This window comes from Saccopteryx leptura, chromosome 9, assembly GCF_036850995.1.
Source record: "Saccopteryx leptura isolate mSacLep1 chromosome 9, mSacLep1_pri_phased_curated, whole genome shotgun sequence".
Classification (NCBI taxonomy): Eukaryota; Metazoa; Chordata; class Mammalia; order Chiroptera; family Emballonuridae; genus Saccopteryx; species Saccopteryx leptura.
This window is the reverse complement of record NC_089511.1, coordinates 59944909-59971930: the sequence shown is the minus strand read 5'-3', so window position 1 is coordinate 59971930 and position 27022 is coordinate 59944909. Positions and strand designations below refer to the sequence as shown.

Genomic DNA, 27022 nt, shown 5'->3' with positions numbered 1-27022 from the left:
TCTGGAATTAAAGTAGTTGGAAGTTTCCTAGCATCTATGGAAAGATGATCTGTAGAGGAAAGGAAGGAAGTTGTGGGCAGAAACCACAGCTGAAGCTGAATGATTTAGAGCCGAGCAGTTCAGAACAATATCATGTCACGCCTGATTCTTTCATCTCTGTTAGCACAGGAGTAAAACCCGAAGGGAGAATTTAACAAGTCCTCAGAGCTGCCTATTCATCTAAACAAAGGCTTACCAAACTTCATTGGCCTTTTCCTTCTTTTCCTCTCAATTCTGGAGTAGTTTCTCAGCTTCATGGATTCCATCTTTTGGAGAGATGCTTCCCCAACCCCAGAGAGGCTGTGTAGCAAGCATGTGTCTGCAGGTATGAGAAGTGAGCATAGAATCCCGGTACCATTCTTTATAAGCTTGTACACCGGGCCACCCCCCCCCCCCCAACTTGTCCAGGTCATTAAGATGGCATTGAAGTGATTTACCTGTGCAGTCAGTAATGTCAGTCAGTGAGATACATACAGATGTAACTGTTCATTTCAAGGGCCTCTAGGCTAAGACTGAGGTTTCATCCTTTCAGATGAAAAGGGTTCTCCCGATGGTAGGAGAGAAAGAGACCTTGAAATAGTTCTTCATTAAGGTGGCTAGACCAGTGACCCTCTTGGCTTTTAGTTTCTCAGGGCTACTAGTGCTGGTCAGAAAAAAAAAATCTTATCACCTAATAGTTTACAAAGCAGTTGCATGCAGCAAAGTTAAATGTGTTTTTAACCCTTTGAGTAGTACGAACGTTCACGTAGGTCCTCGTGCCTCCTGACCATCCAGAGTACGACCGTACATGTGTTCGGCGACATTAAAAAAAGCAAATGTATGTTCTTCTTGTTTCCATAAATTGGTTATCAAACAAACATGATTTTAAGTTAATAAAACTGTAACTGGAACTAATTTCATTTTTTGGAAAAAAAAAACAAAAAAACTTCACTCCTGTGGATCAGCGAGCATGAAAAAAAAACTTCCTACTCAAGGGGTTAATTTGTTTTAATTCCAAATTATCTGACCCTCAGCTTGGTCTATTTCTTGTTTCTTTTCATGGAGCGGGGGCTTACATACTGCATTCACGATACATCTGCCAGGACCTCCTGGGATGCTCTGAATGCATTTTAAATGCTACAGTCAACCACCAGAGGCCAAACTATAAACCAGAATTTTCCTGTTAGTAGCATGTGTGCCAAAAGTCTCAGTCTGACATAAGGTACATTATGATTAGAAAATACAGTAACACTAATGTGTACTCCTTTTGTCTTAGGGAATCATTGACTTTCTTTCAAAGTGTATGTGTGTATCTGTGTTTTCAATGTGGTTAGATTTGATGTACCAGCACGGATTCCTAAAAATGTAAGGGCTCAGAAGCTTCTTATGTGGACTTCCTGACAAAATGTGAGGAAGTACAGGTAGAGACAAATTAACAGTAAAAGGAAAATGAAAGTAAAAGTAATTAGATGGACCTGACCTGTGGTGGCGCGGTGGATAAAGTGTCAACCTGGAAATGCTGAGGTCACTGGTTCGAAACCCTGGGCTTGCCTGGTCAAGGCACATATGGGAGTTGATGCTTCCTGTTCCTCCCCCCATTCTCTCTGTCTCTTCCTCTCTCTCTCTCTTTCTCCTCTCTAAAAATGAATTTAAAAAATTAAAAAAAAAATTAGATGAAGTTGGGCCTGAGAGATCGATTCATTAACCAGAGTAGTGGTGAGTGTTTTGTTTCTAGCCGAAATGGTGAATCTTGGTCATTGAAGGATATTTCCATGTCAGTCCATGGAAACGCTTTTCAAATGCTTTAAAGACTTTGCTGTTATAAATGTTGCAGTGTTTGACATTTTTGAGGGGGATGGGTTCTTTTTCATTTTCAAACTATGAACTAAAAGTCAGCCCAGTTATTATCTTAAAATACAGTTAGTTATACAGGATTCTGCTGTTGTCTTAATTTTCCTTTATCCTCTTATTCATAAACTAGAAAGATGAGGCTCTTAATTTTTAATTTACAATAATGTCTCAGTTTAGAATGAATTCTTTCTTCGGGCTAAGCACTCTCTATTCCTTAGAAGAAACGGCTTGTATTTATGAAATGGATTTTCCGTTCAGTAGGTCGACTCCAGAGCCTAAAGGACTTCTTTATCTATTTGTGGAGCATCTTTTTCTAACCTTTTCCTAACCAGATATTTTTAGAAGTATTACTGCTGCACGCAGTGGCATACGGTCGGAAACCCAGGCAATGCGGACTTAGCCAGTCGTCATTCTGAGGAAATGGGAAGCCTAGTGTTACTTACTGGAGCCATCTGCTCATAAGTCAGGGCTTTACTAGTCCTTGGTGTTGATAGTGCTGACAAAGAAATAACATTTAAAAATAATTAATTTTCTGGAAGGACCTAGCTATTTTCCTCTCTTGCAAAAGTGATACATGCCTTCTTCTCTAGAAAATCACAGATTAGATAATTCAGCCAAACCTCACTAAGGATGAATAAAAGCCAAACCAAAAGCTTACATTTTTTTTTAAGTGAGAAGAGAGGAGATGGAGAGACAGGCTCCAGCATGCTCCCTGACTGGAATCTCCCCCCCCCCCCCCCCAGTCTGGTGCTGATGCTAGCTAGATCAACAGAGCTATCCTCAGCGCCCAGGGCAATGCTGGAACCAGTCAGTTGAGCCACTGGCTGCAGGAGGGGAAGAAGGAAAGAAGGGGGGAGGGAAGGGAAGAGAAACAAGTAATCACTTCTCATGTGTGCCCTGACCAGGGATCTAACCGGCACGTCTGCACTCAGGGCCAGTGCTCCATCCACTGAGCTAACCATCCAGGGCCTACATTTTTATTAAAAGCATCAAAGAACTGATAAGATAGTGAAGAATTGTGAGCTGCGATTCTAGAGAGGATGGAACTTGAGGGAAGACCCCCAGCACTCAGGGTGGCTTTTGTCCTGAGAGAATTTGCTATCCATTAAGGAACAGCTGAGAAACTGAGTTATGCTGTGTTGTTTGTGGGGCTGGTATTAGAGAAGTCAGATCTCAGCTGGAAACAGTGATGCATCACCCCCTTCAAGCTGGAATGAGGAAGAGCTGCCCCTTCAGGATAAGCGCGTACCAGCTTTGCATCATCTGGGTGAACCAGAGAACACGGAGGTTTGGTTTTGGATTAAGGTAGATCCAAAATAGATGGTGCCTAGAAAAGAGAAAAGATTTTCTGCTGGAAGATACCATCACCTTAGGCCACAAGTTTCTCCTACAATTAAGATTTCAAATACACTGTCCAACACATAAGGAGAACCAGGCAGATGGAGATTTAACGAAGGATAAAGCAGCAGAAAGAGCGGAACAGACTGGCCTTCGCAGATACTGTGGATACTGGAAATGTCAGACGTGGGCTACTCTACTTACTACATTCAGAGAAATAAAAGCCAAGCTTGAACGTTGTGTTCGGAAACTGGAAACATCACAGCTTTTCTTACAGACATTAAAAGGTGAGTAACCTATGAATAACTATATGGCAATACATTGAAGTTTTAGATGAAATGGACATAATTCTAGGAAAACCTAAACTTTCTACAACTGAAGGAGAGAAATAGAAAGCATGAGTTTCCTAACCTATTAGAGAAATTGAATCATTGATCAACAGACTATCTAGAAGAATTTCAGTCTTAAGTGGTTTTGCTGAGACTTGTACCAAACACTCAAGGATAAAATAATTTTGATGTGCTCTAAAGCGCTAAAGTTAAAAAAAAAAAGGTTGCTTTCCAACTTACTTTAAGGCTAACATAACCACAATGATCCAGTTAAGTATAGTTCAAGAAAGGCAAATTAGAGTGAAATATCAATCATGAGCAAAAATATTAAGTAAAATATAAGGAAAATGAATCCAATAGTTTATAAAAGGAGAATGCATTGTAACCAGGTTGCCTTTATACAAGAAATGCAAAGTTAATTTAACCGTGGAAAATGTGTAAGTTGCCATATTCCCCGAACCAAAGGAAAAAAATCATGATCATATGATAGATCGAAAAAAGGGACTTGATAAAATCTAATAATTCATGATAAAATCACAGTGAGCCAAGAATAGAACTTAAATGTATTGGTGCCTACGCAAAGACTTCTAAACATGTGTTTCATTTCAACAATTTAACAACTTTCCTTTAAAATCCAGAAGAAGACGAGGATGTGGCTGCAGTGTTGTAGGTTCCTAGCCAGGAAGAAAAAGACAGAAGGACTGAAAAAGGGAATTAAGACTGCTGCTTATTTACGATTGGATAATTAGAAAGTCTTAAAGAACTTATAGGTAAATAATTAGAATTATATGTTTTTACTTAAAAATATATTTCTGTAATTCAGCAATAACCAGTTGAATGTGAGAACTTGGTGCTACAGAAAAATAGTGGAACATTGTAAGGACAAGTATGGGGCTGTTGAAATTTTAAATAAGTCTTTGTGGTAATAACAGAGCAAAATCTTGGAGAAGAGGAAGCTAGTCGTGTGGGTTTCAGAGGGAAGAGGATTGCAGCCAGAGAGAACAAGAAATTACTAATGCTTTGAGGTGACATTGTGCCTGCCATATTGTAGGAGCCGCAAAGAGGCCAGTGCAATGGGAGTGAAGTCTGGGGGGAGGAATAAGAGACGAGATTGGGAGGTACTGGTCCGGGGGTTTGATGGCCAGCCCGCAGATCATGTAGATCTTTGAGTCACAGTCAGGACTTTGGCTTTTACTCTAACATGGGAGCCATTGGGGGTTTTGAGCAATGTAGTGCAATAATCTTGCTTTGATTGCTGTGTTGGGAAGCCAAGGTGTGAGCAAGGAGCGCTCGTGGGAGGATATTCTATCATCCATACCGAGAGCGTGGGTGGATTATTGTAGGATGGTAGTAGTGAAGATGTGACCATGGATTCGCGGTGCATTTTAAAGGAATATTCAATAGGAATTAGGATGGATTAGAGGTGGGTCTAAGCAAGACAGGATCAAGGAAGACTTTGAGGTTTCGACTTTAAATGACTAGAATTATTTAAGGTGGTAAACCAAGTATAGAGCAGACTTGGAGTGAGAAGTTCAGAAGTTTAGCCAAGGTGTCTAGACATTCAAATGGAGATAACAAACAGCTAGACAGAAGTTCTCTCAACAGAGAAGCCTGGGCTAGAGATGTAAATTTGGGAGTGTTGTCTAGAGAAGAGAACTGAAGACATCTCTGGAAATCATGTAAAGAGAATGCAAGGACAAACCAGTGTGGGAGAAGATATTTGTAACATATATAATCGACACAAAACTACAACTCAATAATAAAAACAGACAATCCAGAAAAAAATGCCAAGAGACTTGAACAGGCTCTTTAAATAAACAGATAGCTAAGGCCCTGGCCAGTTGTCTCAGTGGTAGAGCGTTGGCCCGGCATGTGGAAGTCCTATGTTCAAGTCCTGGTCAGGGCACACAGAAGAAGTGACCATCTGCTTTTCCACCCCTCTCCTTTCCTCTTCTCTCTCTCTCCCTTCTTCTCCTGCAGCCATGGCTTGACTGGTTCGAGCAAGTTGGCCCCGGGCACTGCGGATGGCTCCATGGCCTCTCCTCAGGTGCTGAAATAGCTGGGTTGCCAAGCAACAGCAGCGGCCCCAGATGGGCAGAGCATCGCCCTGGAGGGGGCTTGCTGGGTGGATCCCTGTTGGGGCACATGCAGGAGTTCTGTCACTGCCTCCCTACTACCTCGCCTCTCACTAAATACGTATATATATATAAAAAAAAAACAACATAACTAAATGGTTAGCAAACAAATGAAAAGTACACAACCTTATCAGTAATTAGGAAAGGTGAGATAAAGCACAAGACATTACTGGAGAATTCTCATGCATTGCTCTCAGAGAGTGGAAATGATTACAACCATTTTGAAAACATCTTGGTATTACCTAATAAAGTTGGAAGTACTCATTGCCTAAGGCCCAGCAGTTCCACTCTTGAATATGTTTTCATAATATGTGCACATGTGCACCAGATGTGTGGAAGACTGTTCTTTGTGACATTGTTCATAATAAAAAAAACTAGAAATGACCCAAATGCCCATCATTCATAGAATGGATAAATTGTGATATACTCACCAATGGGATACTATTAGACGAGAAAAATACAAATCACATGTTATTGAGTCTAATAACATGGATGAATGAAATCACAAGTTCATTTAGCTGAAGGTAGACTAAAAAAATACAAAATCAAGCAAAATTAATGTTTAGAAATAAATAGAAAGTAAAACTTTTTAAGAAAAAATGATGCAAGGAAGTAAATAAGAGTCATCAGAGTAATTACCTGTACTACAGCGATTTTCAACCTTTTTCATCTCATAGCATATATAAACTAATTATTAAATTTTTGTGGCACATTGAAAAATATATTTTTTGCTAAGTTGACAAAAAAATAGGTATAATTTTGATTCATTCATGCCAGATGGCTATTGTGTTGATTGTTGTAATTTTTTTTATTTGACAGTCTAAGGGAAAAGAGGTCCGTGCCCCTGACTAAAGAGTCAGGTATTGCACATTTTAAAAATTCTTGTGGCATACCGGTTGAAAATCATTGTACTAATAGATATGGGGCTACGATCAAGAGGGGAAACATGAGGTTTTGAAGGAGCTGGTAATGTTGTATTACTTGATATGGGTGATGGTCACTCATGTGAGGTTACTATGCTAATGATATTCTTTATATTTGCCTAGTTTTGCTTATTCTCTATTAGTTTTATTTTCTCCGGAACATAGGAAAACAGTCCATAAGAAGTGGGGATGTTATTATTCATCTCATTGGTATTTGCATAGATAAGGTGCTCTCTAAACTGGAGCAGAATTGAGTGAGTTCTGGTCACTGCCCTGCATAGAGGTTGCAGTCCTGAGTGGTCATTGAGAATGCACCCAGGTGCTTGAGAGTCAAGAGGTGCAGCACACATCAGGGATAAGGACAAAGGATTTGAAGCTAGAGACCTAAGTTTTGTTTGTTTGTTTATTTTTATTTTTTTTTTAGCACAGGAGAGTGAGAGACAGACAGGAAGGGAAAGATGAAAAGCATCAACTCATAGTTGCGCACCTTAGTTGTTCATTGATTGCTTTTCATATGTGCCTTGACCAGGGGTTTCCAGCCAAGTCAGTGACCCCTTGCTCAAGCCAGGGACCTTTGGGCTCAAGCCAGTGACCATGGGCTCATGTCTCTGATCCCACACTCAAGCTGGTGACCTCAGGATTTCGAACCTGGGTCCTCCGAGTCCCAGGCTGACTCTCTCCACTGTGCCTCTGCTTGGTCAGGCTAGAGACCTAAGTTTTAACCCTGAATCTACCCCTTACCAGCTGTGTGACTTGTGGCAGGTTATCTTACCTCTCTAAGCTGTGTTTTCATCCTTTGTAAAGTGCAGAGGATAGTATCTACCAGGGAATGTGGCGGTTTAGTGCAATCTTTAAAGTGCTTGCTGCATAGTAACTAGTGCGGCCAGTGCCTTGAAGTGTTAGATGCTTTTAAAAGTAACTAATAGAAAGGATGTGAAAAACGCAATAAACTGGGCATTAAAGTGCACACCAAACACACTGTTTTCTTGTCACAGCTTCAGGACAGAGAGGGCACCTTATGCTAAGGTGTGTGGGAAGGCACGGTGGAAGTATCTTTTGAGCCATCCCCCAGTTTCAGTACGTTGAAGGGAGAGAGCAACTCGGGCTCGAGGCCGAGGGCACAGTGTGACCAGGGCATGGGGGGCAGGAAGTGGGCAGCAGCTTGTGTTCGAGTGGGGCAGTGGACGAAGGGCTCACAGTCTGTAAGCCCCGGGGGGCAGGAAGTGGGCAGCAGCTTGTGTTCGAGTGGGGCAGTGGACGAAGGGCTCGCACTCTGTAAGCCCCGGGGGGCAGGAAGTGGGCAGCAGCTTGTGTTAGAGTGGGGCAGTGGACGAAGGGCTCACAGTCTGTAAGCCCCGGGGGGCAGGAAGTGTGCAGCAGCTTGTGTTCGAGTGGGGCAGTGGACGAAGGGCTCGCACTCTGTAAGCCCCGGGGGGCAGGAAGTGGGCAGCAGCTTGTGTTCGAGTGGGGCAGTGGACGAAGGGCTCGCACGCTGTAAGCCCCTGACACAGAATAGTCCTCAGCAGTGTTTGGCCAGCATGGTGGGCTTTGCCTTTTACAACAAGTACAACCGCTCTCTCTGCTTGGACCCATCTTCTTTTCTTTTGCGAGATGGCTGGCCCCTGAAGGCTTTTATGTTTACAGACCTTAGACTGGCTCTTGGGCTAAGTGTGGAAATAGCACGAGGAAAGCATGGGAAGCTTGCCTAGGGCCTAGATCGTGGAGGGACGGGAATGCTGAATTTGGACGTCGTCTGCAAGTCACAGGGAGCCATTGAAGGGTTTTGAGCAGGGTGTTGAAGCAATAGGGTTTGTCTGCTAGGATGCCCTACATTGGACGTGGGGAGATCAGTGAAGAGGCTTTGCCAGTGGCCCCAGGAAGAGGCATGGAAGACCTGAACTAGACTGGGGCCTGAGCTCGGGAAGAAGGAGGTACGTTTGAAAGCTGCTGTGGAGGCTGACCTTTGGTAGCTGATGAGGTGTGAGGTGCTGACTGAGAATAATGGTGCCAGGAACAGATTGGGAAGGAGATGGGAATTAGTGTGGGCCGGCAGGCTTTTAGTGGTTATGTTCTGAGTTTGAGGTATGAGACTGACTTTCTACCCATGCTATTCAGTGGAGCAGTTGTGAAAAGTTGGTTTTTCAGAGAATCAGTGTTTTGAGAGATACACTAGTTTTGAATTGTTTTTCAAAGCTCATGCCAATAACATGGTAATGGTTGACAGTCCAGTGACTTAATGTAGCTGTTGTCTTATAGTGGCCTTTACTTGGTCTGGTGTAGATTGTTGTGGGACTGTAGTTGTTACACAGAAAAATACTAGTGTTGACTACTGAAAACAGAGGTAGGGGCATCTTGAGTTTATTTTCAAGTTGCACTGAGAAAGCTGGTGGCCAGGAGGCTTGCCTTACTTTGCCTGGGCTGGATGCTGCCGAGCGCAGACTTGCAAATCCACTTCGCCCAGCCTGACGTTTGGCAGACCTGCTGCACGTGGTCCTGTCTCAGCAGCCGACCTACATGTGCACCTGTGGTGGTTCTCTCAGGTGAACAGTGGGCTGTTTTCAGTGTCTCTACCTGCTAGAGAGAATCTTGCCCAGAACAAACGTGGTGAAGAGTTCTTGAATCTCTCATGTAAGAGGACTGGATCGCTGAGATGCCTCCAGAATGCCTTTGGAAATGACAAGACAGCAGTTATTGATAATTGAATGATGCTTCCGTCTAGCCTGTTTTGGATCAAATTAATGCTATATCTGCATTATTTAAATGGCTGGAGGTGTGCTTTGGGACTCCACATGTAATTGGATACAATAAGAAAATGCTCAAGTTTTCATACTTCAGATTTTACAGGCTTATAGTTATGGCTTTGCTTATGGTGTTATCAGTTATGTTAATATATTTTTCATGCTGCATCCTCAGGCTCAACTCCATACATAATCATGACTCCAATGAAAATGTGCTGTACCGCAGTGGATCATGTTATGTAACGTGATTGCAGGTTCACAGGGCTTTCTTTTTTGTTAACGTTAATATATTGCACAAATAAAACTGTTTCATAATGTTTGAGATTTACTTTATAAAAACTGTATTTATAGAAAATTCTGATTTTGAAAAAACAGTTAATCTACCTCAGTAAGCATTTTGCTTTAGATATATTTCAGGTAAAAACATTAGTTGTATTTCAAACACATTAATAGAACTTGCTTATGTGTTTATTTTTTAGTTTGGATTATTCTGTTCCAGTTCAGGATCTCTTACCTCTTGATAGATTTAGTTGCTCATAAAAGCATTAAAATCTTTGGTTAGAAGTTCAAATCATGAATTTTTATGCCTGAATTGAAGATGCTACTCAGAGTGGAACAGACTTTATTTCTGAGGGTTGGTCTTGGGTCAGCCTGAACCGGGTTTCCTTGGAGGGTTTTTGTTTGTGGTGTCATGGACCACAGCTTTGAAATAGGTGAATTCAGGTTTAAGCTCTGTGGGACCAATTGGCGTGAATTTACGTGATATCTATTTAAATATGTAATATCTGAATTTTTCTCAGGCAAACTGTGAGGAAGTGAACTGTGGCTTTCAGCAGCCTCAGGTCCCTTCCCCTGCTCTGGCCCCTTCTCCTTGGTTTTTTGAGGGGAGCATGTTTTTGTGTTTCTCTCTGTTTCTCTTTCTTTTGATGGATTCTTTGTTCCAAGGAAGAAGCATATTTTGTTTCTTATGTGCTGTTCAGAAATATTTTTTTTACTCTGCAGCAAATTTTATTCATTCTGTTGCAGTATAACTAGAGACCACTAGGATAATTACAGGTGCTAATTCTGTAGGTTGCACAAGTGAATGGGAGCCAAAATAAATTAGTCACAAACACTGATTATAGTAGCATCCTATGATGTTGATTTTTTTATATATATATTTTAACAAATAGATTTAAACAACTTTAAAGACTTGAAAGATTATTCATAAGGGTACTAGAAATAATATAATGTACACAGACACATTTTGTAAAAAAATCTCAAAGTATATGGAATAATTGCATTATCAAGTGTTGTTTCTCCTGCTCTTGTTTATTACCTTGTCTACATTTCTTTTTTCTTTTTTTTGTGACAGAGAGATGGAGGGACATATAGGGACAGACAGACAGGAAGGGAGAGAGATGAGAAGCATCAAGTCTTTGCAGCCCTTTAGTTGTTCATTTACTGCTTTCTCATATGTGCCTTGACTGGGGGGCTCCAGCAGAACAAGTGAACCCCTTGCTCAAGCCAGCGACCCTGTGCTCAAGCTGGTGAGTACCCACTTAAGCTGGATGAGCCCGTGCTCAAGCTGGCGACCTCGGGGTCTGGAACCTGGGTCCTCCGTGTCCCAGTTCGATGCGTTATCCACTGAGCCACCGCCTGGTCAGGCTACCTTGTCTACATTTTCGTTTCATTTTCCCTTGACTTTAGTTTAGAAATATGATAATTCAAATATAATTTTCAAAATGATCCTTCTTAAAACATCCAATTTCCCTTTAACAGTGTATTATATGCTATGTCTGACATGTTTCCAGTACAATTTAGAATGCAGGAGACGGAGACTGTATGTCAAGCTTCTGCAGCACGTGCCGCCTGAGAGGTGGCGGAGCTGTGCAGGCAGTGAGGCCGTTCCAGCTCTGTCTTGTGGGGAAGGTGAAAACTGAATTTTTGGCAAACTGATCTCAGGATGACTCGATATTTTCCAAGTTTCTTAGTATAACCCTGGGATCTTACTTGAATTCTGAGAATGACAGCTTTATTGTAAGATTTTCCTTGGGATACAGCTTTTGAGTGGATGAGACCTCTTAAAATTAAGAGCTTTTATTAATCAAATATTGATAGTATCAGCCCATCTGTCTAAATACGACTATTTTCCAGAAAGCCAATGAGAACCTCCTCCTTTCTCGGATGAATATTCTGTGACATGCTGCTGGGTAGGGAATAGCTGTTTCGACTAGATTGCATCCGTGACTGTGTTCATTTCTCTCAGGACAGAGACCTTCCCTAAAGGTGGGAGTGGGGGGTTCTTTCAAATAAAAGTAGCAGCAATTGAAAACATTGGAGGAAAATACAGCTACTATGAAAAAGCTTTATGCAAATGATTTCAAGGTTGTAACTAAAGTTTCTTTTTCTAAAACCAGTAGATCATTTAAGCTTAGTGTTGATAAACTATTTTAGGGTAAGGATAACATCTTAACTATAGATTTTACCGACCGTTAGCTTAGTATCTGCAGACAGATGACACATAAAAATATTTATAAAATAAAAGTAGTAGATGAAGATATACATGTTTTGCTGGGGGGGGGTTTCCCGCTCATAAGTCATATTTTTCCCATTTGGATCTTTTGTGTCTGAAATGCTAGGAACTGTTCTTGTTCCTTGTCCATTTTTCTTCGATTATTGCTTGATCTTGCAGAACCTGAGTTTTAAAGAACAAGCGAGAAATAGACTTGTCACTGGAAGCACCTCCTCATATCTGCTTTCTTCTGGGTTCCTACAAGGTTGACCAGCTTTTTAATTTTTTTTGGAGGTGTACATCAAAAACAGTCAGAGGAAAAACAACACCTGTTTAGTCAAAATTTCCAGCATTAGAAGATGATGTTGGGTTTTAAACATTTTTTTTTAAACCAGATATATGCTTTCAAAGCAGTGGAAGTTGTCAGATGTGGAGAGGGTTATGTAGTCTTTTTGAGACTGATCAGGTCCTAATGAGCTTTCTCTGTTGTCCATCACACCCTGTGCGGGGTTTACAAAGAGACACAGCATCCCCCGGACGAGCCTGCGTGGCTCATTCTTTAATTGTTGACTTGCCAACGCCAAGGGTGCAGTTGGCGTTAGTGGGTGCAGGAGTCTGAAGCTGACCGCTCGTAGGTTTGCTCAGGGTCCAGTGGGAGAGCACAGGTCTGGGGCTGAGAGCGGGGTTGAGTTCCAGGTTCTGCTGCTTTCCCGCCAAATTGCCAGTAACCTATTTTGTGACAAAATGGGGGTGGTTATACCTGCCTAATGCATGTGAGGAGCCTGGTGTACAGTGTTCTCCCCAAAGAAATGGATTTGAAGATGAGACTAGGAAGCAGTGCAATCTTAAACCAAATGAAACTGGACGTGCTTTGTTGTATTTAGTAGCTTTTACTTAACCTCTCCTTGGTTCTAAAAACATCAGGCTCTGTGTGTGTTGTTCCTTCCATTCCCTACTGTGGATTAGCAGAAGTCTCCCAAATGTGAATGTTGGAAACAATGCCTAGGTATTAATGAAAACCCCCTTGTGGGTCCACTGGATTTCTGTTATTCCATTTTGGTTTCTCTTCCAACAGCACTGTAACCTTTTAATTGCATAAATAAGAGGCTTTCTGCCTTGATTATTAAGAAAGATAGTAGGAGGTATGGTGTATGATCTCCTTATAGAAGAGAATGAATTGTACTATTTTTTTTCCAAAGCATGCTTATCTAGTACATTGAGAAATAGCATTTAGAATAATTTTAGTAAGTATGTTTTGTGATTGTAACATCTCTTCCCCTCTACATACATAAATCGGAGTAAACTGTGTAATTTGTTAAATAAAAACTGACAGTACAAAATTTCTTTTTTAATTTACTAATTTTTATGCCTAAGGTTGTATGTTAAAAAGTTTCCTTCCTACAACCAAAAAGCCCTTCAATAGATGACTGGATAAAGAAGATGTGGTACATATATACTATGGAATACTACTCAGCCATAAGAAATGATGACATAGGAACATTTGCAACAATGTGGATGGACCTTAATAACATTATACTGAGTGGAATACTAAATCAGAAAAAACTAAGAACTATGTGATCCATACATAGTTTCTGTGAAGTCCTTGAGACAGTGTTACTGTGGAAGTAAAACTTCTGTTTCAAGGACACAAAATTGAGACTCATGGACATAGATAAGAGTACAGTGGTTCCCGGGGGAGGGGAAGGGAGGAGAGGGAGGGAGTGGGGGAAGGGGAGGGGCACAAAGAAAACCCAATGAAGGGTGACAGAGGTTGATTTGACTTTGGGTGATGAGTATACAACATAATCGAATGTCAAAATGATCTGGAGATGTTTTCTCTAAATCTGTGTGCTCTAGTTGACCAATGTCACCCTGTTAAAATTAATTGTCTAAATAAAACTATAAAACATTTTTTTCCTTCCTTACCACATTCCTTGTCTTCCTAGTTCCTCTTTACAGATGCAACCACTTGTGCCTTTTAAAATTGAAAAATGTGTTTCATCATGGTGTGGTCCTCATGTGTATTGGCCTTGACAGTATTTCTCGGCCTTCGGCTAAGATAAGGTACCTGTGCACATGCAGGGTCGTTGTGAGTTATAAGTGAGGGAGCCAATGAGGAGCAGGTTGCTAGGCCCACATTTGACTATATGAGCAGAAACGAGTAACGTCACTTTTGCAGCGATGTCTCTTCCTCAGTCTCCAGCTTTGGGAGCCAGGGTTTCCATGGCCTGTGCGTGTCTTCATTTCCCCGCCTGTGTTTTTTGCACTTTGTAGCTGCAGCATGAGAAAGCCGAATTAGAACAGCACCTTGAACAGGAGCAGGAATTCCAGGTCAACAAACTGATGAAGAAGATTAAAAAACTGGAGAATGATACCATTTCTAAGCAGCTGACGCTAGAGCAGGTAAGAATCTCTAACTCCTCTCCACATTGCTTTCCTCCTCATACCATCACCTGTTCTTTCGAGTCGTTAGATGCCCTGAGGAATAATAGGAGGGAAATGTCTCCCAGCTTCTCTGCCCACAGCGGAGACGTCACTTCCGGAGCAAGCCCTGCACGTGGGCATAGTGCCTGCCCACTCTTTCACACACTTTCTGTTTCTAACCACAGTTAATAAACTCACAGGAGATAAATTGGGTCGTACAGATTTAAAGGCAGGAAATGTTCGGTTCCTTCTGCAAAGGGGGAAGAATGTGTTTTTAACCACAGGATAGTTTCTGTGAAAGTTCTGGAGACAGTGTTACTGTGGAAGTAAAACTTCTGTTTCAAGGGTTCTTCACAACAAACATTAGCTTTTTAAAAAAAAAAAATTATTAGCTACCTTATATGAGTCCTCTCTTCTCCCAGCTAGACTTATTGGATTCAGATATAGTCAGAAATTTGATTGTGCACCCAGTTCAGCCACTGACTAGTTGTATGACCTTGAATTAAGTGCATTAACTTCTCCAGGCCCAAGTTTTCCATTTGTAAACAGAGACGGACATACTAAAATCGGGGAAGGTGAGCTTACAAGAGGTAGAAAGGAACAGTGCCTCGTTTCTTTGTCCTTGCCCTTGGCAGACGACGTCCTTGCCTTGGTCACAGTCCTTGTTGGGAGTCTAGACTGGTTCTCGGACTCCAACACGCAGAACTGGGGGCAGCCTCCCTGGTTCTCCCAGGTTGGTGTCTCAGTTAAAATTACCTGTTAATCCCTGGCCCAGGCCCTCCCTAATGCTCTTCCACCACTCTCGTGTCCTAAATTTTGTTTCCCGAGACAAACAGGAGGCTGACCACAGTGTACTGTTACTTGGTTTCCGTGTACAATTCCATGTGCATTAACATCTTCCAGCTCTTTGTAATTTGGATCCTGATTGCAGAAATCCTAACCCCTTCATGCAAAGTTGTCAGATATATTTCAGCTTTAGAATCATTCCATGTATCTCTCCGTCCGTGCTGACTGGTTCTTAAATCACCCTCAGATCCACTGTAGTTTACTCTATGCCTGAAAATAATGGCGATGGGATTGTAAGGTTTGGGAAGAAGTCAGGGTTGGTTTGTAACTTACCTAGCTGACTTTTCATGTTATTCTTGTACCTACCTGTACTGCTGGTGGCCGAGGCCAGGCAGATCCATGTGGGACTTGGGCAGATGGGAGAGAGGGACTGTGGAGCCAGAAAGCACAGGGCCATACCGGTTTCATAGTCTCGCAACGTGGGCGAGCTAACAGGCAGGGATAACCTCTTCTCACAGCAGCGGGTGAACAAAGAGCAAAATCACCCCTCTCAGCGCAGGCAAGTGAACGAGAAAATGGCCCCTCGTGGTGGCGGGCAAGCGATCTGCCATGAGGACAAGCGCCCGTGGCCTTGCGTTGGCTCTGCACACGTGCCTCTGCCTCGTGTTCATGCACTAATCATGCGGAGTGCAGGAGAGCACGCCTAACACAGCTGTTTTCCCTACGTTACCTGTGTGTCAAAGGAGGAATGTTACTAGATTTTCCAAGACTGTGAATAACGGTCTAAGAGAATTTCTTTATCCTTTTAGGGAAAAGAAAAAGAATTCCATTACAGTTGTTGACTATTTTATACATACTCAGAGTAAACTATTTTTACCATTTATTCTCAGAATTAAGGTGCAGTGTGTAAATTTAGAAGGCTTTCCCTCCCCACACAGTTTAAAAACATTCACCTGTTTAATTCCCAGGATCTGCAATATCCAGTTAGTTCTGTTCAAGTTAAAGCTTTGAAGATTCTTGTTTCAGTCCTGACACAGCAAGTACTTGTTAGTGATATTTGTTAATAAAGAATTAACTGAGTGAAATTCTCACAGTGGTTGGTTCGTATTGTGAGAACTTCACTTGGTCATGGCCTTCACAGTGATGGTGGTCAATCATTTATTTAAACAGCTTGGCTCTTGTGTTTGTTCACAGGCTTCTAAGGAGACACTGGGACAAGGGCTGTAACTGCCGAGGTTTAGCTGTGGCCACAAGGGGGAGATAGTGGTCTCACATCAGAGAGAGAAGGGCAGTCTTATCCGACAGTCCCTGAGAGAGACTTGCTGCCCCCTCTTAAGACTTGCCGACTTCAGTAACTGTACCCCTTTGAAATGAGGTCCAGGGCATACATTCTTTACAAATTAATGACTCAGTGTATTTTTAGGCTTATTTCAGACCTCAGTAGTAATGAAGTGGATTTCCACAATGGAATACGGGTTTTGCTAAGCCCAGTACAAAAAATAAACCTCAGATCCAGAATATCAAGTTCTTATTTTAATTAAGATGGAGAAATTTAATATCATAAAACTTTCCCCTGTTTGTTTTGGGTATCTTCAGGATGATTAAATGTTGGGGAATTTACTCCATATTTTGTTTTGCTGTAAATAATTTTAGTTAGTATTTAGGGGGGGGAAATGTTATTTTTTTTCCAGTGGAAATCTCTTTTATTTTTCCATGGATGTTATCTGACCTTCTGTGGTCATCTCTAGGGATTATCATCTGTTGTATATTATATTATATTATATTATATTATATTATATTATATTATACTATATCATATATTGTATGTCATAGTCTATATTATATATTGTATCTATCCTATATAGATTATTATCAGAAGACCAAGGCATGCACTACACTATGCTTTATAATGATTTATGTGGAGAACATGCATTTGCTCTTCTGAAAAATTAAAATGATAAAAAGCAATACTTTGAAATGTCTCATGCCCTGCCACTGCTTGGTTAGAATAGTGTGGATTTGAACAGGTGACTGAAGGGAGGTCATTTACATTTTGGAAGGCAGTTCAGTGTCATGTTCAGGGCTTGCACACAGCACTAAAAGGAACCAGATGTGAATCTGTTTCCTCTGCATATCTTAGTTTACTTTTTTTTTTTTTGGTAGCAGCTTTACTGAGCTGTAATTCGCATCCTACACAAACACCCATTTAAAATGTTTAATGCAGTGGTGTTTAGCATATTCAGAGTTGTGTAACCCTAACCACAATGAATTTTAGAACCTTTTTATTACATCAAAAAGAAACTTTGTACCTTAAGCTGTTACTCAGTCCCTTATCCCCCTTAAGCAAGAACAACTCTCTGTCTATATATTTGCCCATTCTGGATACTTTATATAAGTGGAATCATTGTATGTGGTCTTTTTGTGACTGGCTTCTTTCACTTAGCATAATGTCTTTATCCATGTTATAATATGTGTTGGTATTTCATTCATTTCCCAGCCAAATAATGTTCCACTGTACAGCTATACCACATTTTGTTTATCCATTCATCATTTGTTATACATTTGGGTTGTTGTTCAATGATTTGATTACTATGAGTAATTCTGGAGTGATCCATTCATATACAATTTTTTTGTGTGGGCATCTGTTTTTATTTCTTTTTTGAATATATACCTAGCAGTGGAATTGCGGTTACATGGTTACTCCGTGTATTCCTGTTGCAGGGATTGCCAGACTGCTTCCCCAAGTGGCTGCACCGTACTGATCACAGCCATACCGGTGACTGTGAGTGGTATCTCCTTGTGATTTCATGGTCCCCTGGTGGCTAATGATGTTGAGCATCTTTTCAGGTGCTCATTAGCCCTTTGTACATCTTCTTGGGGAAAATGTCTGTTGAAGGTCTTTTTATTATTGAATTGTACTAGTTCCTTACATATTCTGGATATAAGCGCCTTATCAGATACATCATTTGCAAATAGTCTCTCTGATTCTGTGTGTGTGTTCACTTTCTTGATAATGTGCATTGAAGTATAGAAGTTTTTAATTCCGGTGAAGTCCAGTTTATCTATTTCCTTTGTTGCTTTTGATTTTGGTGTCATATCTTAGAATCCATTGCCAAATCAAAGGTCATGAAGACTGTGATCGCTTCAGCAGCACATATAATAAAGGTCATGAAGATTTAACCTTGTTTCTTCTAACAGTTTGGGCTCTTACATTTAGGTCTTTGATCCATTTTGAGTTAAATTTTATGTATGGTGTGAGATAGGGGTCCAAATTCATTCTTTTGTGTATGGCTATCCTTTTGTCCCAGTCAGTTCACTTTTGAGCCTCAGTTTTCTTACATATAAAATGGCAATAATAGCAAACTTACATTAGATACTATAAATGGGAACGAGTGTATGGCAATTTGCAGAATGCCTGCTATGTAAGCACTCAACATGAAGTGGGTACTGCTATTATTTTTTAAATAATCCATATTTTGAACCTCATGGATTAAACCTGCAGAAGAAATATTTGAAGGCCTTCTACCAGAGATTTGTGTTGGCCGTAACATGTTGTTTTAAAGGTGTAGCTTGGATTGTAATGATATTTAATAGGCACCTGCCCATTATCTGAAAAGCAGAACTTAATGGTGTTTGAGACACCGTCTTGGGCTCTTTTTCAAAGTAGTCCTAATCCACTCACATGCCAGAAGGCCTCCTTTGGCATGGGTACTTAATTAGTCAGCATTTATTATTCTTTTAGACCCTGAATCTAAGATCTTTTCATTCTTCAAATAGGGAATGTTAGCAGCTTGATCAGCATCATCAAGGACTCTGTGCTACAAATGGTTCTGTTCTGTTGGTGTTTTGCAATATATGAATTCATAGGATTATAGAGCTGGAAGACCATGTTGGGGGAAGACTACCTTTGTCCGCAGACCCAAGTAGAGACATGAGACAATGAGGAAATCCAGAGGCAGGGTTATCAGATCTCCTCCTAGGATCTGAGACAACAGTCTCCTGCTCCCCTATCCTCTCCCCCCAGAGGCCCTGGCCGCTTGGCTCAGTGGTAGAGCGTCGGCCTGGCATGCAGGAGTCCTGAGTTCGATTCCCGGCCAGGGCACACAGGAGAAGCACCCATCTGCTTCTCCACCCCTCTCCCTCTCCTTCCTCTCTGTCTCTCTCTTCCCCTCCCGCAGCCAAGGCTCCATTGGAGCAAAGATGGTCCGGGCGCTGAGGATGGCTCTGTGGCCTCTGCCTCAGGTGCTAGAATGGCTCTGGATGCAACAGAGCGATGCCCCAGAGAGGCAGAGCATCGCCCCCTGGTGGGCATGCCAGGTGGATCCCAGTCAGGCGCATGCGGGAGTCTGTCTGACTGCCTCCCCGTTTCCAGCTTTGGAAAAATGAAAAAAAAAATAATAATAATCCTCCCCCCAGAACTTGCTGTAAAGGGGAGGGGGCTTGGTGAGACTTGCAGCTTGGTGACAGACAGGAGGTCTTGGTGTGACTTGCAGCTTGGTGACAGACAGGAGGTCTTGGTGTGACTTGCAGCTTGGTGACAGACCGAGATGGCTTGTGAGTAGCCTAACCTGCTTATACTACCTTTTCAGAAATGGAAACCCCGGCAAAGAAGAGGTATTCTTCCAGTTGCACAGTCCAGGTGTTCTTAACCATTTATTTCAGTTACCCCTTTGGCATTTATTTAACATTCTGAATGTTTAACTCCAAAAGACAATTTATACACAGATGTAACAAAGCATGGACAGAATAATGTAAAATTATGAGGTCTTTGCAGCACTAATAGTATTAGTCTAATAAATGGGATTAGCCTAGTCAGTATGACTTTAGTGCTATTAGGGTGTCTTTAACAAACACCTTATTTGAAGACTTTTGTTCAAATTTGCGTTCACCGATCATCTCTTATTTGGTATTCACATTTTCTTAGGTAAGAATATGTAGAATTTGGAATATTCTCTGTGTTAGGAAATCCTGATCTGAATAATTTCTGCCAACTAGGACTGATTTTTTTCCTTCTCTGGAATAGGATGACGAGCATTAAAAGGCACCATTAATTTAATTATTAAGTGAAGTTGAGCTCAGCAGGTATGAGAGTCTTCTGTTCATTTGGCTTGGGAAATTTTCCTGTGGGACAGAAGAAAACAGCCATAAACAGGAGAGCTACGTTCCTAACCATTTATTAGGTAGTAGAATAGGAAAACCCTGGAGTGCATTAGTGGAGACTTAGTCATGCAGTTCAGCTAACACTTTAGTGAACAGTGTTGCCTGCCATGCACCGGACACCTGATTCTTTCCCTGTAGTTGGCCCGGTGGAGTTTTCTCAATTATTTTTGTAATTTGGGGTAATTTTCTTATCCGAGAGGTCCTTTCCTCTCAACGTACAGATGCCCATACCTAAGGATTGGATTTAGAATTGGCATGGTAGTTTCATTCATTAGCGTTCATTTAGATAGACACTATTTTAGCCGTGTAGTTTAGGGATACTCTCCTCTGGGTTCAAGTCTTCCTTCCATCTGGGTGAGCTGGGTGATCTCAAGTATGCGGTTTGATCTGTGTTGCGAAACAGACATAGTCTCTAACCTGTAGGTTTCTTGGGAGGATTAATCTTCCGTTGTGCCTCTCCTACTCTCCATGCAGAACTATTCCCATGTGGGCTGCATAGCAAGATGTAAGTTCACATGGTAACCCAATACATTGAGGTTTTTATAACTGTATCTATGACTGGGACAAGTTTCATTAAACAACCTTATGTGCTTCACACCGATTTTCCATTCAGTCCTATTTGATTTTTAGCAAAATGTGGGTCACAACTGACTCAACTAATTTCACAGCCTAGTAATGGGCTGTGACCTGCACTTTGAAGAACACGCTCCGCTGTGCCCAGTGCTTTCCTGCCCTAAATCTCCGTGGATCTGCGCCCTCTGCCTGGACCACTTTTTCCCTCCCCATTCCATCCTGTTCCTTTTACAGACGTGCCTTCTCCAGCCACTTAGGGGTCTCTGCTAGAAAGTACAGTATTTCCAAACAGGCCTGCTCTTGTAACACTTGCTACACGAGTAATTAGCCAGCAGTGAAACTAATTGTTTCTTCCCTATAAATTACCTGTAAGGTAAAGGAGGGAAAGCACCTGTTGACCTCACCACCATGTGACTCACATCTAATCAGGCTCCAGAAATTGTGGCTGCTGCCATTAATAATGAAAGATTCCACCTAGTGTCTGTGGTAAATGACATTATGTTCTTATATATGGTAAATGACATATTATGTAAATGCCCAGGGAAATGTACCTGCATATTATTTGAGCTTCAAATGTCTAACCACCTTCCTTCACTTGGTTATTATCTGTTTAATTTTTGAATCTCTTTGTGCTCATGTCATCTGTGACCCTACCCCTTTGACATTCTTCTTGCCCACACTGCAGTCAGTGTACCTGCATGGCACAATCTTACATTCATTTAACCCGCCTTTATTCCTGTCCTCGTGCAGCCTGGTCTAGGGAGGCCAGGGGCCCTACGGACAGTGACGAGAGATGCCCTGTGGAATATTGTGGTGCAGAGGAGCAGTGTACTGCTGCCCCTCTCCCCCGTACCAGCCGCAAAAGACTGAGCTCCTTGGCACCCTGCTTGACTGTTTGTTAATTGATGCACATTGGCTGGATGGAGCTAAGTTCAGCTTGTTGCAGGGAAACAGAGATGTGAAAGAAGACAGAAGAGGAGATATGCAATGAAAAGTGCGGTTACGGCATGGAGTAGCGATGCCAAGAACAGAGAGAAAGCTCGTGAAGAGGATATGAAGTGGAATCCCTCCTCTCTGTCACTGGGCAAGGAAGAGAGGGGTTTTGGAAGTCTGTATATAGTGTCTTTGAGGGCATAGGCTTGCTTTATAGTGATGTCATGCAGAGGCTGCCATGGAGCTATATTGGGGCTCATGCAGGCCTCAGTGCTGATAGGTACATAGTGGATAGCGTTAGCAACTAGACAACATCAGCCGACTGCAGAGGCTTGACGAGACCCTGGCTTCCAGAGGCAGTGCAAGGGTGACACCCACTTATTCCACTGTCTTTCGTCATGTGTCTGTAGCTACCAAATCACAGAAGCTGGGGTTTAGAGTGATGAATTTCAGTCCTCAGGATAAGATTAAATTTTTGTTCCTTTATTCTAATATGAAACAAGGAAACATATATTTTACGTCCTATTAGGAAGGAAGGAATGTTTAATGTTTCCCACTCTTATAACAGTGGTTCTAAGTGAAGGCCACAAGATGGACTCTGCCTTATTGTCTGGGAAGTCAATTCATTCAAAACACAGACCAAGCTGACATCACAATGGGTCTACACACAATGCTGATGCTACTTATTTTAGTAGCTGCACCGACTAACTCTAGTGAGTTATACAGATAATCTGTGTGTCCTTCTGACTTCGACATCTGTGAATTGAGTAGCTAGTGGCTCATGTTCGGGCTTGTACCCTTAGTTGATTTGTTGTTGCCTTTGTTGAACAGAATATTTCTTAAATTCATAGGTAGTAGGATCAGACTGCGTGTTTAAGAATTTCATCCATGCTAACAGCTGGCCTTTCAGCCCCCGGCAGTGAGAGAAGTCTGTTATAATAGCTCTGGCAGCACCTGCTGTTGTCTGTGCTTTTTTTTTTTTTTTTTTTTTTCTTCCCCAAAGAACAGCCATGTTCCTTGAGGGTTCACTTGCATTAAGGAGATGATATTTAGTGACCACTGTGCATGCTTTGAGATTTGATTTCAAGTACTGATCTCTATTATTAAATGTTTGCATTATAAAAGTAATCCGTTGCTCTTTCAAGAAAGTTCAGAAAACATAGACATACAAAAATAATAAAACATTACCTAGCTACAAGGCTCCTCAAACAACTACTACTTATATTTTTCATTTTCCTCCTCCTCCTCCTCCTCTTATTCCTCCTCTTTCTCTCCCTCTTCTTCCTCCTCCTCCTCTTTCTCCTTCTCTTCTTCCTCCTCCTCTTCCTCCTCCTCTTCCTCTTCCTTCTCATTCTCTTCCTCCTCTTCCTCCTTCTCTTCCTCTTCTCATTCTCTTCCTCCTCCTCCTCCTCCTCCTCTTCCTCCTCCTCTTCCTCTTCCTTCTCATTCTCTTCTTCCTCTTCCTCCTCCTCCTCCTCTGGTTTAACAATAATGTATTATAATTTGCTGCCTTGCTTTTATTATTATTTTGAAAAATGTACTAACCTTTGTGTGCACATTTAGATGAGCTGTATTGGGGCAAGACACAATCATAGTGAACCCTCAAGTCCACAGAGTGGGAATTTGATTATAGCAAATCCTTGAGGATGTTTGTGTGACTCAAGAAGCTTGAGTACAAGCATTCTACCTACTGTTTATTTGGAAGGGGGAAAAGCCAGAGCATAGCTGAAAAATAAGGGATTTGGTGCCTTGGAAGTAGGTCAGCTAGGGGCAAATACATAGTACTCGAAAGAAGCTTCAATGAGCTCTTTTTCAGTGGGTGTAACCCTGGATGCCATGGCCATGCAGGTTCCCATTGGGTTTGGGCAGATGGTAAAGAAACTGTGGAGCCAGAAAACGGTGGGCCATTCTCTGCTAGAGTCTTGCAACGGCAGACAAGCAAGCAGGCAGGGAAAACGGCTTCCTTCTCTCTCTCTGGACTCTCCAGACTCACAAGCCAAAAACAGACCGGGCGGAGAAAACCCTTTTCCAGCAAACAGTAGCCCCTCCCGGTTGTGGCAGGCAATCTGCAATCTGCAGTCAGCCGCCCTGAGGGCCAGCACCTGCAGCCTTACAGAGACTGTACACACGTGGTGCTGCCCCGTGCTCATGCACCAGTCAGGCAGAGTGCAAGCGAGCAAGCCTAACACACTTGTTACACACTTGTTTGCCCGGCATTCCACTCCTTTAGGGTGGCTTGCCTCATAATCTACATGTTAGATATTTTCCGTGATGGTCCCTGTGTGAGGAGTGAGATACATTACATAAACAGACTACAGCAACAGCACAAGTTATACATTTACCATTATTACAAAGGTGCCCTTCACCTTTTTCTCCCTGAGCACTCTGTCCAAGGCGCTAACGGGAGGCCCACCTCTAGCCCCCTGCCCCAGAGTAGGTGGGAGGGCCTGTATAGTCCAGGGCTGTGTCCTCGAAAACCATAAAGTATCTTGGTGCATCTCTGCAGCTGGGTAAGAACAGCTTCTCGGTGCAGGAGAGCTTCCACCAGAGCTGCCCCCATCAGGGTATCTCATACTTTCCAAAAGCGGCATGTCCCTCCGACAAGGGGAGCCAGTGCCCCCTCTGGTTGTAGTCTAAGAGTCCATTACACTGCTCAGTGATCAGTCCACGATACACAGCTCAGCTGTCTGTGCAAATCACCAAGGTGAAGGTCCATTACAGGAGACTAGCCACACAGCTCTCTTAATGGACTTCAGCGCCTTTCCATAAGCTCTCTGTCCATTACCAAAAACTCCATCCAAACCCTTCAACAAGTTTACATTCAAGGCCTATGCTGCCTTGACAGTTCTCTTAGCTGCTGCTGCTGCTATTAAAGAAGAAAGAAAAAAAGAAAAGCACCTATTCTAATGCCAACACCTGCTACACATTAGAAGGGGACCAGTGAGTTGCCAATTTCACAGGAGGCCTCAGACCTCCCCCTTATTCCTGTTGTCATGGCAGTTACGAAGACGCTGCCTTAAGGAGGAGTGCGTGGTAATGGTGGCCAATTGCTCAGTCTCTGTTCTGGAGAGTGTGATGCCATTCCCTGTGTCCCACAACTGCAGCAGCCCTACCAGACTCATTGGGTTTCTGCCTGAATTGTGCCCACAGCTCCATCAGCTCTGCCTGGGTTTTTACCGCCTGGGCCACCACTGGCCAGGCTCTGAGTCTGCGGCTGGCAGCTTCAGCCCGAGCCTCCTCCGCAGAAGAGGCAGAAATGCCTGCTCCTGCCGACTCAGAGCCACTCCGCTGGCATGGATGCTGCTCCTTTGGCAACCGTTTCGGCTCTTGCAGCTGCCAGCTCTTGGCCTGCTCCAGAGATCACTCCAGTTCCAGGTGCCATTGGTGCTCAGCCTGCATCTCACACTGTAGCTCTCGAACCCGGTTGACCTCCCTCTCCAGTGTTCACTCTAGTTCACACCGTTGCTGGTTCTCAGCTTGCAGCCTGACCTGTAGTTTTCAGAACTGCAACTCTTCCCGGAGCTTTGACCTTGGGCAGCTTCTTGCATAGAGCTCTTGGTATCCTCTCACAGGGCTGTAAAAAACCACCAGCCAAGTCCCCAAAAGAAGAGCCATGGGGAACCGTACACTGGAGAGCAACAACCACTACCCTGCACCACTTGAGGTGGCAGCCGCTCCATACTGACCTGATCCAAATCTCGCCGGCTACACCAGATGTAAGGCTATGGTCCTGGCCATGCAGGTTCCCATTGGATTTGGGCAGATGGTAAAGGAACTGTGGAGCCAGACAATGGTGGGCCAGTCCGTATATTAGAGTTTTGCAAACAGCAGACGAGCGAGTAAGCAGGGAAAACCTCTTCCCTCTCTCTCTCTGGACTCTCTGGACTCCCCAGACTCACAAGCCGAAACAGGCCTGGCAGAAAAAACCCTTCCCTGGCAAACAGTAGCAAACAATGGCCTCTCCCAATGGCAGCAGGCAATCCACAATTTACAATCTGTCCTGGGGGCAAGCACCCACAGCCTTACATAAACTATACACTCATGGTGCTGCCCCGTGCTCATGCACCAATCAGGCAAAATACAAGTGAGCAAGCCTAACACATTTGTTCCACACTGGTTTGCCCAACAGTGGTTTTGTAGTCCAGGAGCTGTCAGGATGTCTTAAAGCCAACCAAGAGGCCCCAACTCCCGACCTACGAAAGTAGACTCTTGAGTTCTGGCCTGACCTATGGTTGCACAATGGATAAAACATCGACCTGGAACGCTGAGGTCACCAGTTCGAAACCCCAGGAGTGCCTGGTCAAGGCATATATAGGAATTGATGCTTCCTGCTCCTCTCCCCTTCTCTTTCTCTCTTCTCTCTAAAATGAATAAATAAAATCTTTAAAAAAAAAGCAAGTAGACTTTGAGTTTTCTCAGGGGCACAGATAAGCCTCTTTACAGGTTGTGACATCCCCCCACCCCCACCCAAATCCCTTGAATTCCTTCCCTAGGCCCCATTTCCCCATTTCAGTTAAGTACAAAATCTCACTTATGTTCCATCTTGTCAGACTGTATTTTGAAGCATCAGATACCACTTGTCACGGGATCAGTGTGTACAGACGATGTGACATAATGACAGGAAAAATATTCAGAATGCTTTCTGTGTAAAGAGGAACCTCGTTATGATCTGACTGGGCATTTCTGGTCATGCACTGGGGTTGAAGACTGCATGTTAATTGAAGGGCGTTGGTAAGAGCAGTAAAATCCAGAGATAACACTGAGACTTCCTAGATGCCTGTGGTTTTGAAATGTATGAGTCTATTTCTTTATGACCAAAATAAGCATTTGGTTGATGATTTACTAGAGACATTCTCCAAAGCACATCAAGAATACTTTCCCTAATGTTATTTTGTTAAGGAAGCTCATTTTAGATAATGAAGTGATAGTAACCACTGATGTAGTAGTATATTTGCAACATATACTATGTTGTGACTTCTTTCTGGAAGACTTTTCCACTGTACTCTTGATGTAGCAAAAGAGTATCCACCCAATATGTTGAAAACTGCTTTCCATTAATGGTAATTATCTGGTAAAAGAGTCTTCTAGCATTATTAACCTAGTATACAAATAATAATGTGCTTGTTGGGCAAACAATTGTGTTGAGCTTGCTTGCTTGTAGTTTGCCTGATTGGTGCATGAGCACAGGGCAGACCACTTGTGTATAGTCTGTGTAAGGCTGTGGGTATTTGCCCTCAGGGCAGCAGATTGTAGATAGCAAATTGCCTGCTGCCATTGGGAGGGGCCATTTTTTTGCTATTGTTTTGTCAGAGAAGGGGAC

At 42.6% G+C, this 27022-nt stretch overlaps 1 protein-coding gene across 1 annotated transcript in view; it reads left to right on the top strand.

Moving 5' to 3' along the window:
• The window catches only part of CCDC6 (coiled-coil domain containing 6), a 128944-nt gene that overhangs the window by 69067 nt on the left and 32855 nt on the right, over positions 1 to 27022 (top strand). The window contains exon 3 of the mRNA XM_066348221.1: positions 14101 to 14229. Coding sequence (XP_066204318.1) covers positions 14101 to 14229 — 129 coding nt within the window. The remainder of the gene's footprint in view (positions 1 to 14100; positions 14230 to 27022) is intronic.